We start from the raw sequence: 19950 nt of genomic DNA, 5'->3' as shown, positions 1-19950 counted from the left end.
CTGATGCCTCTGCCCCCCTCCTTCTCGCTTTGGGGCTGGGCTCCTCCCCAGGGCTCTCCTCACTTCCGCGCGCCTCTACATTTGAACTTGGCGCGCGTACGTTGCTTCTGACCTTTCTCTCGACCGCTACACTGCTCCCGGTGCTACTCTCCACCCCCTCCGGCTGAGCGTCCTGCTCCGATCTCCTTCCCCTGTCTCCTTCTTGCTCTGCTCCCTCTGACACACTGGTAACTCCACCCCCTTCACTCCGTTCCGGCTGAGAAGCCGGCTCCGGTGTCCAACTCCCACTGGGGTTTCTCCCTTCGCTCCCCTGCTCCTCACTGCTTCCCCCTTGGCCTCCCTTTGGTCTGACCAGACTCATGGACGACCTTTGGTCATCGTCATCCTCCTCCTCATCTCTCTGGGATTCTTCCCCCTCGCTCTCTGTCTCCTCCCCCATCTGCTCTTCTCTCCCTGAAACCCTGACATCCATCCCCCCCTCGAAGCCCCCCCTTCCCCCCTCCCGCTCGACGGGTGCCGGTTGTGGAAACTGCGGCTCTTCGGGGGTAGGCTCAGGATACAGGTCGTCTACGTCAAGGTTCTCTGCTGGCAGTTCTGTGTATGTGTGTTCGAACTCGGGTTCTTCACCCAAAGCCATCTCAGTCTCTTCTTCCATTGCTACTTCCTCTGGTGCTGCCCGCCAAGGACCCATCATCCACCTCTTACGCCATTCCTCCTCTGGTTGCTCCTCCCACCAATAAGGGGTTTCCGTGTCCACCCCCGAGCACGATCCCCTGGGCGGGCTTGATTCTGGTGTTCTTTCCTCGGAGGAAGAGAAACCCCTGAACGTGCTATCTGACAATGTGGGTGTGAAAAGCCAGTCATCAAAGTACTCAGCTGGCATGGGTCTATGTGGGAAAAGTGCATGGAACTCTTCCTTCAAAAGGGGTTCGTCTAACGCGTAGCCCGGCACCCAACTATTGGCAGTGGCTGGGGTGCCCTCTCTGGCGAGAAAGTATTCAACCCCCTCTTCCCCCCATCTCGAGTCCAGTATCTCTGTGACCTCGTTGAGGGGTTCGGCCCTAGGCGACCCCCCCCTCTTGGGTGACCCTTTGCGTGGGTCTGGTACTGTTTCTGACTCTTGAAACCTGTGCGGGGCCTTGTAGGGAGTGAGCACCGACCTATGAAAGACCGGGTGCACTCTGGAGCCTTCTGGAAGGGCCAGGCGAAATGCTACAGGATTGATCCTAGCCTCAACTTGGTATGGTCCTAGCTGCCTGTGTCCTAGCTTCTTCTTGGCTAACGATCTGGCTGGCATCGCTTGGGCCGCTAACCATACCCAGTCCCCCACCTGGATGTCCTCTCCCGCCCTTCTGTGTTTGTCCGCCTGCACCTTATAGGCTTGTTTGGCCAGCTCCAAATGTCTCCGCAGCTCCTCGTGCACCTCTTGCATCTCTGCTGCGAACTGGTCGGCCTCTTGAGGCACCCCCTCTCCTGGTGCTATAAGCCTCGGAAAGGTTCTGGGATGACGGCCATTGTTGGCGAAGAACGGCGTCACCCCGGTCGATGCGTGCTTTGTGTTGTTGTAGGCAAACTCAGCCATCGGCAGGTAGTCCACCCACGCTGCGGGTCGCTGATTGGCGTAACACCTCAGGTACTGCTGCATGATCGCGTTGACCCTCTCTGCTTGGCCGTTGGTCTGTGGATGTCTCGCCGACGCTAGGTCGATCTTGACGTGCAGGATACCCAGAAGCTTCTGCCAGAAGTTGGAAACAAATTGGCGCCCCCTGTCGGACAGGACGGACTGCGGTAGTCCATGCACTCTGAACACGTGGTCGATGAAGAGTTTGGCGGTCTGTTCTGCCGTCGCCACCTTGGCACAAGGAATGAAGTGCGCCATCTTGGTGAACAAGTCCACAACCACCAGCACCGCCGTCTTGCCCCTGGAGCTTTGCAGGTCAGTAACAAAGTCCAGTGCTACCCTCTCCCACGGCTGCTGCGGCGTTTCCAGCGGTTCCAGCAATCCCGCCGGCTTCTGGTGTACTGGTTTGGACCTCTGACAGGTGTCACACCTGGCGACGTAATCCGCCACCTCTCCCCGCATCTGGGGCCACCAAAAATCCCTGGCCACTAATTCTATTGTCTTCTCCTTGCCGAAGTGGCCCGCACTGGGGGCGTCGTGCAATTGCTGCAGAACCTTTGCGCGAAGTTCGTCGTTTGGCACGTAGAGGGCACCCTTGCGAGTTAAGAGCCCGTCCCGCAACTGGAACTCATCGTCTCTTTGCGACCCACTGCGCAGCTCCTCCATCTTGGACTGTGCAAATTGATCCGCTTGCAACGCGCGTCGCACCGCGTCCAGGTCGACTGCGATGGCAGCGCACGCCCACGCCTGCGGTGCGAAAATGTGCTTCGCTGCAATTGGTGTCGTCTCCTCAAGGTATTGCGGTTTCCTGGAGAGTGTGTCTGCTATAACATTGGAGTCCCCCGGGATGTATTCTATTTTGAAGTCGAAATCCGCAAAGAATTCTGCCCAGCGCATGTGTCTTTGGGTCTGCAGCTTTGCCGTTCGCCAATACTCTAAGTTCTTGTGATCCGTGCGGACCTGCACTGTGTGCTTGGCTCCTATGAGGAAGTGTCGCCACGCTTTGAAAGCTGCATGAATGGCCAACAGCTCCCTGTCCCATATGGTGTAGTTCCGCTCCGTCTTGCTGAGCTTCCGGGAGTAGAAGGCGCCCGGCCTCCCTTTGCCTTGCGGATCCTCCTGCAGAAGGACGGCTCCAACCGCTCTGTCTGACGCGTCGGTTTCCACCCGCATGGGCCTGCCGGGATTCACGTGCAGTAGCTGCTCCTCGGAGGCGAAGAGGCTTTTAAGCTTCCGAAAAGAGCGCTCTGCCTGTTCCGTCCAAGCGAACTTCTTCTTCTTGGAACTGAGGGTGTCCGTGATTGCTGCCGTCTCATTTGCAAAACCTTTGATGAATTTGCGATAAAAATTGGCAAATCCGATGAATCTCTGGACTTCCTTCCGATTGCGTGGGCTCTTCCAGTCCAACACCGCTTGGACCTTGACTCTGTCCATGGCCAGCCCCTCGTCGGACAGCTTGTAGCCAAGGAAATCCACCTCCATCACATCAAACTGGCACTTCTCCAACTTGGCGTACAGCCTGTGCTCCCGCAACCTCTGTAGGACCTCCTTTACATCCTTCTCGTGAGCTTCCGGCGATTCCGAGAAAATCAGGATGTCGTCGAGAAAACATACACACTTCTTGTAGAGGAGTCCCGCCAACACGTGATGCATAAATGCTTGGAAAACGTGGCTGCCATTTTGGAGACCAAACGGCATAACTCTGTATTCATACGTGCCTAGAGGCGTGAACATGGCAGTCTTCCACTCATCGCCCTTCCGGATGCGGATGAGGTTGTACGCTCCACGCAAATCCAACTTGGTGAAGATTTTACCCTTCCTAACGGTCGCTAGGAGGTCGTCAATCTTGGGCATGGGAAAGGCCTTGGGCTTAGTCAGTCTGTTTATGAATCGATAGTCCACAATGAGTCTTTTTTGGGGCGTGTCTTTCTTCTTCACAAAGAAAACAGGACTGCCTCCCACTGCTTTGGATTCCCGGATGAACCCGCGCTTCAGATTATGCTCTATGAACTCTCTGAGCTCTTGCATTTCGTCCTCAGACATGGAATACAGCTTTGCAGTTGGCAGCTGCGCCCCTGGCACCAGGTCGATCGCACAGTCGTAAGGCCTGTGAGGCGGCAACTTGTCAGCTTCTTTCTCACAGAAAACCTCCAAGAATCCCTCGTACTTGTGAGGCACTGCCTGCACCATGCCCAGGTGCAGTTGCTGCTCAGCTCCTTCCTCCTGATTGGTTTGGATGCAATGCTGAGCACAATACGATGAGCAGAAGGTGATTTGCCGCTGGTACCACGCTACAGCGGGACTATGCCTCTCCAGCCAACTCATGCCTAACACAATGGGCGTGTCTGACAGGTGGGTGACATTGAAGCTAATGACTTCTCGATGATTTCCAATCTGCATCACCATGGGAGGCGTCTGCTGCACAACTTGCCCTCCCAGCAATTTCCTGCCGTCCACTGTGACCACGTTCAGAGGCGTCGATGCAGGCAGGAGCGCTATGCTATGCTGCTTGACAAATTGTATTCCCACAAAATCCGCATTGCTCCCTGAATCAATCGTGATGGGAACTTCCAGGGATTGTCCATTTGGCAGCTGAAGGGTCGCAGTGAGTTGCACTGCTGGTTTGGGTGGTAAAGGGTCTGTGCGTTGCAAGGGTGCTGGGGACTGTTCTACAGATTCGCCTGGCTGAGCCCCAGTAGCTCCGCTTCCAGCCAGGCACTGTCGTTTCCCTGAGGCTGCTCTCTTTGCACCACTTCCGCTGCCACTGTTGCTAGAGCTGCAGTGTGTTTTTGGAGCCTCTGGGGGCACTCTTTCGCCATATGCTGTGCACTGTCACAGATGTAACATTTCCTGGTCCCTCTAGGAGGCTTCGCCTTCACTGCACCGGAAACAGGGGCTCTGGATGGTGTCTGAGCCCTAGCACCACCAATTTCCATCGGCTCTTCTCCTTGCCTCCCCAAGGGCGAGGGGTGCGTCTGGCTGAAGTCCCTGGGGACAAAAGGGGGGGTTCTCGCTGGTGCACGCGCCTGGGGTCCCTCCCCCTCGTGCCACGGGCGTCCCTCATGTCGTATTCCGATAGCCAAAGCCCGTTGCACTACGTCTTCCAGGGTCTGGGGTCTATCTCCTCTGGCGATCTCATCCTTGACGGGGGGGCTAAGACCTTCCCAGAAAAGATCTCTGACGGGTTTACTATCCTTCTCCCAGCCCAACGCAGTTAGTAATGCAAAGAACTTGGAATGATATTGACGTACAGTGGCTTTGCCTTGCCGCAGTCCGTGCATCTGCCTACGAGCAATATCCACATCCACAGAGGACTGGAAACAAGCATCCATCGCTTTAATAAATTCATCAGAATTGCGGCGGGCAGGGCCATCTTCGCGCCACAAATTGCGCAACCAAGCTCTGGCCTCCCCATGCAGATGCGAAATTATGAACCCCACTCTCTCCTCCTCATCTTTAAAATCATGACGGAGCAAATGCAGTGCATACACGACGTCTGCCCTGAAGTTAGGGTAGTCTTGCAGGTTGCCATTAAAGTGCGTAACTAGGGCGCCCCCCCCGCCGTCCAAGTGCAACTCCCTCCGATCTGGAACCCGGGACCCCTGCCCTGCTTGCCTGCTCCCACCTTGTTCGCAGGTCCTGGCAAGCCTTGTCCAGTTCGTCATTCTTCTTCTGCGATGCAATGACTGCAGCTGTGAGTTCGGTAACCTGATTCCTCAGCGTAAGCAGCTGTTCCTCCGCGCTCATGGCTGCTCCCGTTGGTGAGCTTTGCAAAAAAAAAAAAAAATTTTTGCGTTCTGGTGAGGGGACTTACTGTCAGAGCCACCCGTCTGGTCCCAGCTCACAAGAGACCCAACTCCAATCCGGTTTATTTACAGAAAGTCTTTATTGAAGATCATGGTTGCGTTTACATTCCATCTTTGTGACTCTACGTCTGTAACGTTAGACCGCTGAAGTCCCCTCTGAATCCGTACCGCCTCGGCACCAATTTAAGAGGCTTGTGCTGGACCACCTCTTCCTCTCCTTCCTTTTCCGCAGGGTCTTTCTGCCCCCCTGGGTTCCCCCTCGCCGGGACTCGCCCGAGGCTGAATCCTCTGATGCCTCTGCCCCCCTCCTTCTCGCTTTGGGGCCGGGCTCCTCCCCAGGGCTCTCCTCACTTCCGCGCGCCTCTACATTTGAACTTGGCGCGCGTACGTTGCTTCTGACCTTTCTCTCGACCGCTACACTGCTCCCGGTGCTACTCTCCACCCCCTCCGGCTGAGCGTCCTGCTCCGATCTCCTTCCCCTGTCTCCTTCTTGCTCTGCTCCCTCTGACACACTGGTAACTCCACCCCCTTCACTCCGTTCCGGCTGAGAAGCCGGCTCCGGTGTCCAACTCCCACTGGGGTTTCTCCCTTCGCTCCCCTGCTCCTCACTGCTTCCCCCTTGGCCTCCCTTTGGTCTGACCAGGGGGGCTCCCTTTTGGGAGTCCTCTGACTCACTGGACAGACTCATGGACGACCTTTGGTCATCGTCATCCTCCTCCTCATCTCTCTGGGATTCTTCCCCCTCGCTCTCTGTCTCCTCCCCCATCTGCTCTTCTCTCCCTGAAACCCTGACAACAGCCTTTTGTTTTCTTTAAAGAAAAATTATCAGGCACCCATTTTGCTCGTATAAAAGTAATATACCGTTTTAAGCAATTTTGAGCAACGTGCATCTTTATCTGAGGAAATACAGATAACTTGCCCATATTTTAAGGGTTTGTCTCATTCAGATCCCGTTTTCATAGCTCTTAGCGTCTTCGAGAAAATGCCTGCTAATCAGCACATCTCTCATAGAAGCTTGTGGTCTTTTATGGAAACATATATTAAACAGAGCAGCAAGTACACACATACAAGGTTTTGACTCTCCTATCATGAGTGTCTAAAAACACCTGGATGCCTGGGGGTCTGGGATGTCCAAGATAAAAGCAGGAAGAGCTGTATTTAGTTAAGAAATCTAAGATTGTTCCAAGGCTCAAAGTGTAAACTGACTCAGCTATGCAATGCATACAAAGATGTTTCTCATGCATAAAATTACAAAATATACATTAATCTCTTTACTCTTTCACAACCCTAAAGCAGACCCTCCAGAATTTGACATGTGAAATCATAAACACCAGCACTTAAAATATAATAAAGTGTTCCTTACTATGGAGTGTTAAAAATGACACTGTTAGAATTAAACCATGCTTTCTGTCATCTTGCTTGGAGTTCCAAACCTAAGAGCTGTTTTGCAGATAGACAAAGTCCTCTGATGGTAAGAGCTGTTTGACAGTGGAACAGACTACCTGGGAAGGTGGTAGACCAAAACCTCAAATGTAGTAAACAGGTTGGATGGCCATCTGTCAGGAATTCTTTAGCAGTGATTCCTGCATTGCAGGGAGCTGGACTCAATGACCCTTTGTGTCCCTTCCGACTCTACAATTCTATACAGCCGTACCTCGGTTTAAGAACAGCCCTGTTTACGAACTATTCAGTTTATAAACTCCGCAAAACCGGAAGTAGTGTCCCAGTTTGCGAACTTTACCTCGGTCTAAGAATGGAATCCGAATGGTGGAAGGGCACCGGCGGCGGGAGGCCTCATTAGGGAAAGCGCACCTCGGTTTAAGAACGGACTTCTGGAACAGATTAAGTGTGTAAACCGAGGTACCACTGTACTAATAAACTTACTACAGCATCAGTCTTCCTAGTACTGTTAGGAGAAATATTTTTCTATGGTTCATATTCTCCCTCCTCAGGCAGAACCATGAATTCCCTCTGCTTACAAAAAGACTAGCACATACACATTTACAGGAACACTTAACTACAACAGTGAAGTCATTTACAGACAGTGTCGTCATATGGATAAAAAAAAAAGTCTAGCAGGTGAGATCATTTGGTCCAGCTAATAACTTAGAAGTTAAAATATTAGTGCCCATTTCAAAACCCTACTGTTGCAATAAAACATGTCACACTTAGCCACCTCTTCTGTGGCTTAAATTTGTTTTGTCACACCTTTGTAATTGCAATATTTTGATTTAGAGATCACCATATTTTTGTCTGAATATAAAAGGGACTGCACCATTCTTACTGGAATTCTTGAAGGGTGATTTTAGAAGTTCTAAAGCCTTGTCAAGTAATTTGAGAAAGCGACTGTGTCATTGTGTTAATGTGTTCCAAAGATAACACAAAAAGACATAGGCACCTTCCATTTAATTCCATGTGTTCCCATTCTACTTTCTTTCCACTGCTCTCTAGATCCTCAAAACCAATTAGGGGTTGTTTTTGTTTCCTGCACTCACCACCCCCACCAGCAATCTCTGCATAAACACGCAAGTCTTCTACTCACACTTCTATGGTTACACAAGTAAGGAATGCTGTCCCATCCTGCTATGCTATTATAGACTGGTTGTTTCCTAAATGTAGAAATCCATACAGCTAGAGGATAACATTCATAAATTGCATTAAACCTATGCTTTTCAATTAAACAAAAAACAGCAATAGAGTCGATATACAAATGGGTGCCAAGGATGCCATGACACGTCTTTTGTGGGGGTTGTGTATACCTGATAGTTTCTGGTTGTTTTTAAAGTTTTGGTGAAATATACCTTGCTATTGTAAATGCTCTTTCCTGAGATTTTGTAAAATCCATGCACCCCCAAATCTTATGCATATTTACATTATATTCAGTGGCTGTAATCCAAACAAGCAAGCATAGGATTGCAGCATTAACATTTGTACAACATATTACGCTTTTACTTGCTCGTTTTTTATCCTTCATTCCTCCCCTCCTTCTAAATAAGTGTTGTGCCAATGCCCATACCACCCCCTAAACAAACTTTTAGTTTTTCCTGGTGTGTGTGTGTGTTATATAATGAAGACATTTGCTTTTAAGCTCCTTTATGTGCACTAATGACTCTCTACTTGCAACTTTTTGTGAATAGGGTGGTAGGCAGTATCCTCGTGGGTACACTAAGTCCAACTAAGGCATCTGGAGCATTGGATAAGTTTAGATTATTGCAACCTAAGGGTGTGGGCAAGCTGTTTAGAGAAGTGTAGCTGACCACAGGTCTCATTATCCCTTGCCGATTCTGGCTTCTTAGAGCTAGCTGCAGGGAGTTGATTAGGTGGGTTCAGGAAGTGATTAATTCTTCAATAGAGAGTGAGGAGTACCATCTGTCATAGAGGAGGCAGTGATGCATCTCCTCAAGAAAACCTACTTGGACCCAGAAGTGTTAATCTATTGCACAATGGTGAATATTTCCTTTTGGGGCAAGGTGGCCAGGAAGGCGATGGCAGTCCAGCTTCAGGCATACAATGGTACCTCGGGTTACAGATGCTTCAGTTTATAGACGCTTGAGGTTAGACTCCGCTAACCCAGAAATAGTACCTCAGGTTAAGCACTTTGCTTCAGGATGAGAACAGAAATTGTGTGGTGGTGGTGCAGTGGCAGTGGGAGGCCCCATTAGCTAAAGTGGTACCTCAGGTTAAGAACAGTTTCAGGTTAAGAACGGACCTCCAGAACGAATTAAGTACTTAACCCGAGGTACCACTGTACTTGGTAGGAAACTGATTCCTTTGATCCATTCCAGTCTGGCTTCAAGCCTGGCTATGGCACTAACGCTGCCAAGTTTCCTGTGGCGTCCAACTTCTGTTTGTAAAAAGGACTGATGAAGTTCTGTGTGAGCTCTTTCAATTAATTTTATTGAGTAGCCAAATTTGATAAATTAGCACAGCTAAAATAAGCATTTGCATGTGTTACAAATGACTTTATACAGGAATAAAACAGTGAAAATTACAAACTGTAAAAAGGGGAACAAGTAAAACCTTGCCTCCAATTTCAGAAGAGCATGGTTTACAATTTCACACCGAATATCAATGTCTGAGTTCAGAAAACAAGGATTAATATTACAATATTTTACACTACTTTACAAAATCAAATTTACTACGTAAGGATTTAATCTGTAACTGGTGGACAGAAGCTTTATGTCACATTTGATGGTCCCTTCACATTCTGTATGATTATATATTCTGTTAAATTAATTTTGAATAAAAATAAACCTCATCATTATTGCAAATTATGAAATTACAGAAATGTAAAGGCTAATTAAAATGGATGGTTTTGATGCTGACTGAATTTAACATATCCATCAATCATACTAAATTGTTTAAAAATCTTAAAACTAGAAAAATAGAGAACATCTGTTGTGAACTGCCAAGCTAAGATGGAAGCATCAGGGCCATTCTTGCCTAGTTAAGTTGTGACAGATCTTAAAAGAGACAGTTGTAAGTAAAAGTATAGCATAGGCAATTTTACACATGGGTCTGCCCTGCAATCCCTATTATTAAAAAAGGAGTACAACTTGAAGCAGATGTAGTTTTGTCCATCATGAGGAAATTCAATTGCAATTCAACATTGCAAAAAAGAGTATGAACATTCTAAAAAGCATTACTATCCAGACAGTATAATGTGCTCACCATCCTTTGTATTTTTGTTAAAGAGGTGGAGATTAGGGATTTATTCTTGAAATCATTTTCTCCCTCAGGTAGGCTAGTTCAGTCAAGGCCTATCATCCTGTCTTACAGGAAGTGAAACCACGTTTGAAATACACACACCCCATGACACACTCTTCAAGCAAAGTATCTTTATGCACAGGAGATAGCTGGGCACGGTGCTACATTTAAGGGCACCCACCACCCCAAGGAGTGCTGTCAAGCCTGGTGACACCAGTTATCTGTTCAAAATATTATGCGTGCAGCATAGGGAGCAGTTACTGACCAAAGGGGTGCTGGATGCATTTGTTATCCATCCACAGTACCTGTGCCTGAGCCAGAAAAATAATCTAAGCACACAATCTATGCACAAATTGTTCTTGGTATATTTTGTACACTTTTGTTTAGAAGAGTCAATGGAACTATGGTCAAAATAATAATATTCAGGTTTTGATTTCCAGTACACACAAGCACACACTGCATTATGATCACATGCTGAAAATGTGCATATCATTCTATAGCAACTTCCATAACTGGATTACTACTATAAAAAAAAGAATGACACCAGCAATAAGGAACTTCTCTTTTGCAGATTTCAACAGGTATTTAATCCCTTTTGAAGAGGGAGATTCACCCCCACCTGTAACATGAAAGTAAACAATTCTATAAGCAACTTTTTATAGACCACTCTGATACACTGGATAGATTAGCAGACAATGTTGTTAGAAGTAGATAAGAGTTGGTATTCCGATTCGAAATGCTGGTTTATAAACACCACAGTTCTTTAGAGAACTTTAGTGGCTTTTTGTGCATGTAATGCTTACCCATGCCCGTCACTGAGGACATTTCAGTTAATCTTCTATAACTGAACAAAAGCAACGGTCTGAAAAAATGGCTGCAAAGTATCATTCCATAAAAGGAACACCAAGGAAGAAGTGCAATGGAAATATATTTCCGATCCACTTTTCTTGGGAGAGGAGAAGAGGTGTGAGAGAAAATAGAAATCCAAGACAGCTACAAGTTGAAGTTCTACCATGGATGAAGGATGATACCAATGCTGGCTGCTTGTATGGTAATCTACATAAAAACACTACTGCTGTTTGCCATGATTTATTTCACAGTAGTTTCCTGGGTATGAGTAAAACTAACGTTTATTATTCTTGCTTATACTATGCAGAAAATGGGATTATTGCCAATTAAGCGGGATTTCTGATATCTTTTTCCATTAAAGCCACAAAAATTCTTCCCTGCATTTTTTCAATTTTAAATGGCAGAATGTTAGATGCTCATCTGGATTTTAGACAAGTTACTCAACACTGTTTTTAACGTGATGATTATGGCTTAGTATCACCATTAAGCACTCGTATTAAAAATCTTAACTGAATATAAAAATGTGACTTTATATTTAATCAAATGCAATCCATGACTTTTGGTTGGACAGTCTGTTCCCCTATTTACTTTCAATTAATGAATTAAGACTTACACACATCATGTTACTATCGAAGACAAGAATCCATGGTCACCATTTTTGTAGCCAATTCAGGCCATGTGATTATAATTCTCAATGGACATAGTGCAAGTTCATGGTTCTTTCAGGTACTAGAATACTGGTGCATCTTAAAGCTTTTTAAATGAATTGTTTCATATTCATTTAAATCCAGCCAAATCCCTTCACGTTTACTCTGCCTTGCTTATCATAATCCATTTTGAAAAGCACTAGAAACTAAGTTCATTAAATATTTTGTTCACCACGAATTGTTTCATTGCTTCTTTAAAAATGTATTTTTTAAAAAATTAGTGATACATATTGTATAAATCAAGACAATATAGTTTCCCTGCAACTCAGTCTTGGGAGGTTTGAAATATAGCAGCAAAACAAAGCAGAAAAACAAAACAAAAAGTTAGAAACATAGTATTTTGAACAAAAAAAATCTTGTATAAAGGTTCAGCTCTTCAATATTGCCTTTATAATGCTACTTACAGTGAAACATTCTGCAGCAAATTAAAAAGGCATCCAACATGTTCAAATGGATTTTAATTGTTTGAAGTACAAGATTTGGTGGTCCTTTATTTGCTTTGTTTTTCCTTTCTTTCTGAAAATCACAGTGAGATTCTCATCAACTGCATCAGGCCAAAAACTTTATAGGAGCATTACAAGCACAAGTGTTCTGTATGCAGGAACGGTCCTTTGAAAGGGGCTCATTTATTCACTTGCTGCTGAATATGCAAAAGGAACTCATAGTACGATAATGCAGATTCTGTTCTGTCTTCTATCATATTTTGCAGGAAACTTGGTTTCCATGGACTTTCATCCCTTAAAAATAAAAGCAAACAGAATTTCATGAGCGTCAACACTTTTTAATGATTTATTCCTAGAAAATATTTACAATGTGAATTGTCTGATAAAAGCAAAATCTATTTTGTTAAAACCACTTTCGACATAAGGAGGAGTGGAGTTGCGGGTTCACGCCCCCAACAACCTGGGGAATCCTCGGGCCACGTCAGCCCCAGGGGGCATGGCCTGGGTCACTTAAGGTCGGCGCAGCCCCGGGATCTCTCCTTTTCGTCCTCATAGCAGCTGCGGTTTCCCACCCACCCACCCTCTAGGTTTTCCCTCTTACCTTGCTATGGACCTTGGTTGGTCACCGAAAGGGGCCTGGTAGGAATTTTTCCACTTGGCAAATTGGCACTGGCCATTTGGTTTCTTCGCCTACCTCGTAGCAAATTGTCACAACTTCCTTGGTTTGCCGGTTAGGCATTGGTAGGGGTATTATTATTATGCAGATGAGTTGGAGGGGAGGAGCGCCATCACCTCCCCCAAATATTTAAGGGTAGTCCGGTAAAGGATTCCAGAGGGCGTTGCCTCGTCTGAAACCTATGGAGGCTAGGGCCTAAAGTGCGTCCCTGAGCGGTGACCCCTCGGGGAGTGCCTAGGGATGTGCATCTCGGGGGCTCCCCTTGCTGGTGTTAACCCTTTCCGGTTTCATGCCGGATAGTCTGATAGGACCAATGCCTAAAGCCAATACCGCTCTTACCTGTAACCAATAAAGTTGTGGCCATTTTTTGCCCATTAACCTAAAATAACGGTGTCCTGTGTCTTCATTTATTCCAACTGGTGGGAGGCGGGAATCGCCACGCAACATGTCGGGAATCTACAGCACTAAAGATGCTCATGCTGTTTGCATGGGCACAAACTCTGATACATACAGTGGTGCCCCGCAAGACGAACGCCTCGCAAGATGAAAAACCCGCTAGACGAAAGGGTTTTCCGTTTTGGAGGCGCTTCGCAAAACGAATTTCCCTATGGGGTTGCTTCACAAGATGAAAAAATCTTGCGTCCCCCGGCGGTTTTTTTTTGCTTTTTTTGCCCTTTTCTTAAGCCGCTTATCAGCTGTTCCGCTGATAAGCCGCTTAACAGCTGATCGCTGGAAGCCGCTTGACAGCTCTAGCACTAATCCGCTAAGCTGTCAATGGGCTTGCTTCGCAAGACGAAAAAACCGCTAGACGAAGAGAATCGCAGACCGGATTAATTTCGTCTTGCGAGGCACCACTGTACATGGATAGGAGGAAGCAAATACTTCTTCATTCATGGCAGTACTTGGGACAGCCCTGTAGCTGTTCTTGCTATTGAAATGGAAGGGAACTACTGGCTTGTGTGGGAATTCCATGCATGCCACAACATGGCCATTTCAGGTAAGTACTTAAGGGTCTGAGCATCCCTCAATTTGTACACCCCTTAACACTCCCCATATGCCACCAAATATCAGTGTTGCTACCCCTTTTTACTTTCATTGAATGTGGTCTCACTCTCTCTCTGCCAGAAGCAAGCAGGCAAAGAATGTTCCTCTCTTTAATAGGCGGGGGGCATGCCACAGAGGAAGTTTGTAACTAAGCTGTTCGCACAGAGCCAGTTGCTACTTGTCCCAGGTGAGCAGCAAGCTGCACGGCTACCAGGTCTGTATGCTGATGTAGTCTTCTCATATAAAAATGCCACTTACCTTATAATATACAATATAGGAAAGAAGGGCCTTTGCTCCCTCAGCCAAGAGATAAAAGCAAGCATTCTAGAAGACTCAGCCGTATCAAGTTCTGGAAGTTGTGTCTGTCACAAAAAGAGCTACTGTGAATGCCAGTCAAAAATAATATCTAAAGTACTCAGGTTATTTATATTCAGATATATTCAGGTTGATACTGGCCCCGCTATACCTGCAAGAATATGCACAACCCTCATTTGTTTGAAGGAGGCAAAAACTGTCCCCACTGCATTTTTTCAGGCACTGCTGCTCAAGTAAACCAGTGTTGTGCAAAATGCCATTAGCAGTCTGTCAGCAACCCACTATCAATCAACCATGGTGAAAGAGCAGCCCTTCTGAAACTTAGCAGTAGGATTAGATTTAGATTTAGCCAGCAGTAGGATTCACTCTCTGCACCGTTCTTTATCTTCAACTCCTGGCTAATTGGTAGTAAACAATGTGTATACTTCAACAAAGAGGCATTCAATGGTGTTCACTTGCATGTGCAATAGAAATTTGCTTGTGCAACAGGATTCCCCACCCCCACGCTCTGGAAGCTCCTCCAACTCTCCAGTGCACGTTTTGGGGTGCATGGGACAGGAGGAGAGGGCAATGCTGCAGTGCACACCAGCTTGCACTCCATTGGATCCTATCCCAAATGTCTCCTTCAGGAATGGAAGTGGATCCCTCAATCACCTGACACCATTGTGACATCATGTGATAATGTCAAAGGGACTTGCCTCTAAAGTCCCTATCCAAGCAATTTCTGTACCATCCACTTGCAAACAGCCTTAAAAATGATGGCAGCTCACACAGGCTGGAGATTCCCCACCCTCAGGCCTACATAGTGGAAAATCTTTGAGGAAACATTTTTGTTCCCCTAAATAAGGAAATACAGGGTGTATTCAACATTGTGTTAAGTGGATCATTCTATCAGTGTAAGGGTTTCTCCTCAAGCAATGGAACCATCTCCCCTTCTCCTCTGCCTGCACAACCCTAAAATCTGCTCTGGGGGCTTTCTCAACTCTTTGGAGCCAATCTGGAGGAATCCTAGAGGAAAGACATCCCTCTGCACTGGTGCAACTATTTCACTGAATGCTGCCTGTAAATACAGACACTTGTGAGGGATATGTAAAGATCAGAACAGGTGAAGTGAGCTGCCTGTAAGCCAATCCTTAAAAATACTGCAGTTTGCACAGCAGGAATTTTAATTGTGTAGCTTAACTTTTGCACGTAGTTCTAAGGAGCCGGAAGTTCTTCTGAATTACAGAGGAATCCTCACTTACATGGGGGTTCCATTCTGGGATGTGCAGAAGTCCATTCTGCCCCTGTTCTGCCCCCGCACCCTTTCGGCACTGTGCACCCTTGTGCACAGTTTTGCGAGTTGGGAGTTGCCTGCACATTCTTACCATATTGTGTGGTATTGATGCATAGTGTTGAACTCCAAGGACACGGCTGATAAAGTTCTGTCCACAATTCTTTCCAACCCACAAAAACATCACCTGTAAAGACAGACATGGATAACCAGAAAACATTACTCTGTGCATTTTACTCCTCTCATACACTTTCTGGCAAATGACAGCTATGAAGCTTCAAAGAGAATGAGCCACATTTTGCACGCAATACGAATATTAGCAGAATGTAACTTACAGAGCCAGCATCCATAAGGTAGGCACCATCTCTATTTATCTTCTCCACAGACAGCTGGAGAATGGGAGGCTGAGGTATTGTTTTGTCATTGACGTTGAGGGCTCCCTAAAGAAATATGCATATAATTGGTAAGATATGAAGAGGCTACAGGTCAGATCTTGATTAACAATAGGAATAGAGACCTTATCGTGTAAAAAGGCACAATGTACCGACTCGTATGTTGCAACTGCATTTTACCCTTCAGTATGATTAACCTTAAGGGACGCGGTTGGTGCTGTGGGTGAAACCACAGAGCCTGGGGCTTGCCGATCAGAAGGTTGGCGGTTTGAATCCCCCCGACAGGGTGAGCTCCCGTTGCTCAGTCCCTGCTCCTGCCAACCTAGCAGTTCGAAAGCACGTCAAAGTGCAAGTAGATAAATAGGTACTGCTCCGGCAGGAAGGTAAACAGTGTTTCCGTGTGCTGCTCTGGCTCGCCAGAAGCGGCTTAGTCATGCTAGCCACATGACCCGGAAGTTGTATGCCGGCTCCCTTGGCCAATAAAGCGAGATGAGCGGCGCAACCCCAGAGTCGTCTGCGACTAGACCTAATGGTCAGGGGTCCCTTTACCTTTACCTATGATTAACCTTAATCATGGCAAAACCTTATCGAGGCCTAAGAGGTGGTGTTTACAGGCACAATTTAGAGAAAAATGATCATACCTCGTCTGTGAGATTGTCAATTCGGTATAAATTAGGATGCATCATAAGCATGAGGTACACTAAAGGTTGGTTCTTCACTTGACACATGGTAAAGATGCGATCATCCAAACGTATGTTTGTCCCGGTTTGGAATGCTTTCTGTGAATAAAAGTAGCATCATTGCCACATCCATTACTCAGGAAGTAAACATACACAGCATAGCATACAATTTATATCCCATTTGGTAATATATGTGAGAGAGGAAGATGAAAGGACATCTCAGAGGGCAACACACCAAGATCTATCTGTGCTCTGCTTATTTGTTTGTATAAAATTCATGTTGTTTGAAAAATACTGATTTAAATACAGTTAATAAATTTGAAAGTGCAACAGCAACAAACACTAATCAGTCTAGAAGAAAGGATTCATTAGTCTAAATCCAGAGGGCTAGTTTCTCCTCACACACCAGGACTTGAGGAACAACTTCCTATCATAACCTGCTGTCAAAAAGCTTTAATCACAACTTGTAAAGTTTCAGGGAAACCAAAATGGAACACTGAAAAACCACTGGAGCTGCAGTGGACAGAGGAAATGGTAAAAGCCAGTGTTTCCATGTATTTTGGTGCACATCTTGGGACATTCATATCCTGGATATTATGTTTTCAAATTGACTTGTCCTTACCTGCTTTAAGAGAGCCAGCACATACAATGGGAAGAGACGTAATGAAATCGGAGCCATGAGTCCAGGCTGCTGAATGGTTAGGACAGAGGACCGGTACGCAGACAGAGAATCTATTACAGCATTCACCAGTGCATCTCGAGCATCACTCAGGCTAGCAGTAACTGACCGGTCAACAGCTAAAGAAAAAAAGTACATACTGATTTTGGCTACTAAGTTAGGCATTCCTGATGATCTATGGTTCTACAGTTGCTTAAGACAGACTCTCTCTCTCTCTCTCTCTCTCTCTCTCTCGCACACACACACACACACACACACACACACACACACACACACAAAAAGCTAGGAAGAATGCAAACCAGAGATGGCAGAATGTCAGCCCTTCACACAGTGAGTCATTGTTCCAGCCACTTGAACCCACACAGCTATAGCAGAATGCTAGGCATTCTATGTCAAAACAAACCAAAAGTATTCACCACCACCTTCAGTATCTCAATAGCAATATGGTGGTAATAAAATAATAATTGTTCAGACATTATTATTCAAAACTACAAATACCTTACTTTCAAAAAACAACCAAAGCACTTACCCATATTGGCTAGCAGCCCGGTAATTGCTTGCACGTCAGCTCCCAAATAAACATCACTCAGCTGGCTAACAACTGGTAAGCACAAAGTGTGAACACGAATTCTCCTTTCACCTGTACAGGGAAATCCATAACGTCAGAGCTGCATCTAACAAATGTGTCCAGGTGATGCTTCAGAAACTTTCACAGATGTAGCCCAACATTATAATTAATAGTTCCCCCCCCCACCGCCTTAATGTAGTTCTTCACATAAGTCAAACACAGGTTGCAGTTTTTCAACCAAACTTCCACCAGAGACACTTTAGAAGAAAAATCATAGAATTATAGATTTGGAAGGGACTCCGAGCATAATCTAGTCCAACCCCCTGCAATGCAGGAATCTCAACACAGATTCATAGAATTGTAAATACTACAAATGTCCATCTTCAGCTAAGCAGTCGTTCTATTTAATAATGTGCATTCTGGCCTGGAGTTCATTAATGCAGTAATGAAAAAACTACAAACAAGCTAGTGTGTGCTAATTAGTCAGATCTATGAAGACTCAAGACCAATTAATCTTATCTTCACAAAAAATGTAGATCAACAAGCATGTATATATATTTTAGCAGATACTACTAGTGGCAATAGATGCCATGACATCCTTACCTTTACTAGACGTATAGAGGAGAGCTGACTGGAAGCAGACAACCTGCATGTCTGTGAGATTCTCCTCTACTGACATCTGTACGGCATATCCTGCATCAGGGTTCACATTGGGTAAAGACAACAGATCTGTTGACCGTACAAAGAAGTTGCCATGGAAGGTATGAATCGAAAGGCCTATGGAAGAGAAAAGTGTTTCAGGAATACTATTTCAACTCAAATCTTGCACAATCACTTTGACTGCATTGTCTCCTTGCAAAGAAAATCATAAGCACGTCTGAAAGCTGCTGAAGTTCAGTAATTTATCCAGTTCTCCAGCATCAGACCAGCCTTAGGCAGTGCCACTAAACACCTATTTACTGGGTGTCCTCTATTCAGAGAACTTGTATAAGGTAATGGCTGAGATCCAAAGGGCCATATGTGATATTCCATGGACCTACTGACGCTACTAGCACCCATTTCCACTACAAACTCTCGCATTGCTGGAAAGCTTTATTAGAGAAATATTTAACATAAGTGCAAAGGGCAACAATCCTCCTGTGCTGATGTGGAAGCTATTTTGGCACATGTAGAGGGCACTATGGACCAAGCCAATGTCTCAAAGTCTCAGTCTCAGTGACTAAACAGATAAGTAGCACAATACCTTAAGGAATAATTACACACATGTATTAACACTTGCATTATCACAGGGAGTCAGTCAAGTCCTGTAAGGGGGACTAAGGAAAATAAAATAATGCTCTCAAAATAAAAGACATAGAAGCAACTCTATTACTATTTCACCTGATCTTGATTTAAAGATTAACACTCAGGGGATGGTCTCACTTTATTAACAATTTTTTTCCACTGGCAGAACTTTCTGAAGGTTATTTTTAGCTAGACTTGGTAGACTCTATAGGTAAATCCAGGGCAAGCTCAAACAAACAAACATTTACCTTTCCCAAGGCTAGTTAATTCAAGAATATTCTCTCTCTCTTTAATTTTGTTTTAGCTCTCGTTGTTCGGTCCCTGCTCCTGCCAACCTAGCAGTTCGAAAGCACGTCAAAGTGCAAGTAGATAAATAGGTACCGCTCCGGTGGGAAGGTAAACGGCGTTTCCATGCGCTGCTCTGGTTTGCCAAAAGCAGCTTAGTCATGCTGGCCACATGATCCTGAAGCTGTACGTCGGCTCCCTCGGCCATAAAGCGAGATGAGCGCCGCAACCCCAAAGTCGGTCACGACTGGACCTAATGGTTTGGCGTCCCTTTACCTTTACAGTGGTACCTCGCAAGACGAATGCCTTGCAAGACGAAAAACGCGCAAGACGAAAGAGTTTTCCGTTTTTTGAGTCGTTCCGCAAGACGAATTTTCCTATGGGCTTGCTTCGCAAGACGAAACGTCTTGCGAGTTTGTTTCCTTTTTCTTAAAGCCGCTAAGAGCCGCTAAGCTGTTAATAGCCGCTAAGCTGCTAATAGCCATGCTTTGCAAGACGAAAAAAACGCAATACGAAGAGACTCGCGGAACGGATTAATTTCGTCTTGTGAGGCACCACGGTATTTATTTTTAAAAGTAAATAACAAATAGACAAAAGTGCTATTTTTTGTATAAGGAAAGA

General features: G+C 45.8%; 1 protein-coding gene across 2 annotated transcripts in view; it reads right to left on the bottom strand.

The window, feature by feature from the left end:
• Positions 1-9296: 9296 nt before the first annotated feature.
• The window catches only part of SEC24A (SEC24 homolog A, COPII coat complex component), a 34586-nt gene continuing 23932 nt past the window's right edge, over positions 9297-19950 (bottom strand). For both annotated transcript variants that reach the window (XM_081893137.1, XM_081893136.1), the window contains exons 16-23: positions 18364-18537; positions 17722-17832; positions 17136-17311; positions 16475-16612; positions 15777-15881; positions 15536-15628; positions 14112-14215; positions 9297-12427 (exon numbers count right to left, since the gene is read on the bottom strand). In XM_081893137.1, coding sequence (XP_081749263.1) covers positions 12313-12427; positions 14112-14215; positions 15536-15628; positions 15777-15881; positions 16475-16612; positions 17136-17311; positions 17722-17832; positions 18364-18537 — 1016 coding nt within the window. In that variant the 3' untranslated portion in view covers positions 9297-12312. The remainder of the gene's footprint in view (positions 12428-14111; positions 14216-15535; positions 15629-15776; positions 15882-16474; positions 16613-17135; positions 17312-17721; positions 17833-18363; positions 18538-19950) is intronic.

Source organism: Podarcis melisellensis (assembly GCF_964234715.1).
Source record: "Podarcis melisellensis genome assembly, chromosome: 2".
Lineage (NCBI taxonomy): Eukaryota > Metazoa > Chordata > Lepidosauria > Squamata > Lacertidae > Podarcis > Podarcis melisellensis.
The sequence above is the reverse complement of the archived record's forward strand: the minus strand, read 5'-3'. Positions and strand labels throughout refer to the sequence as shown.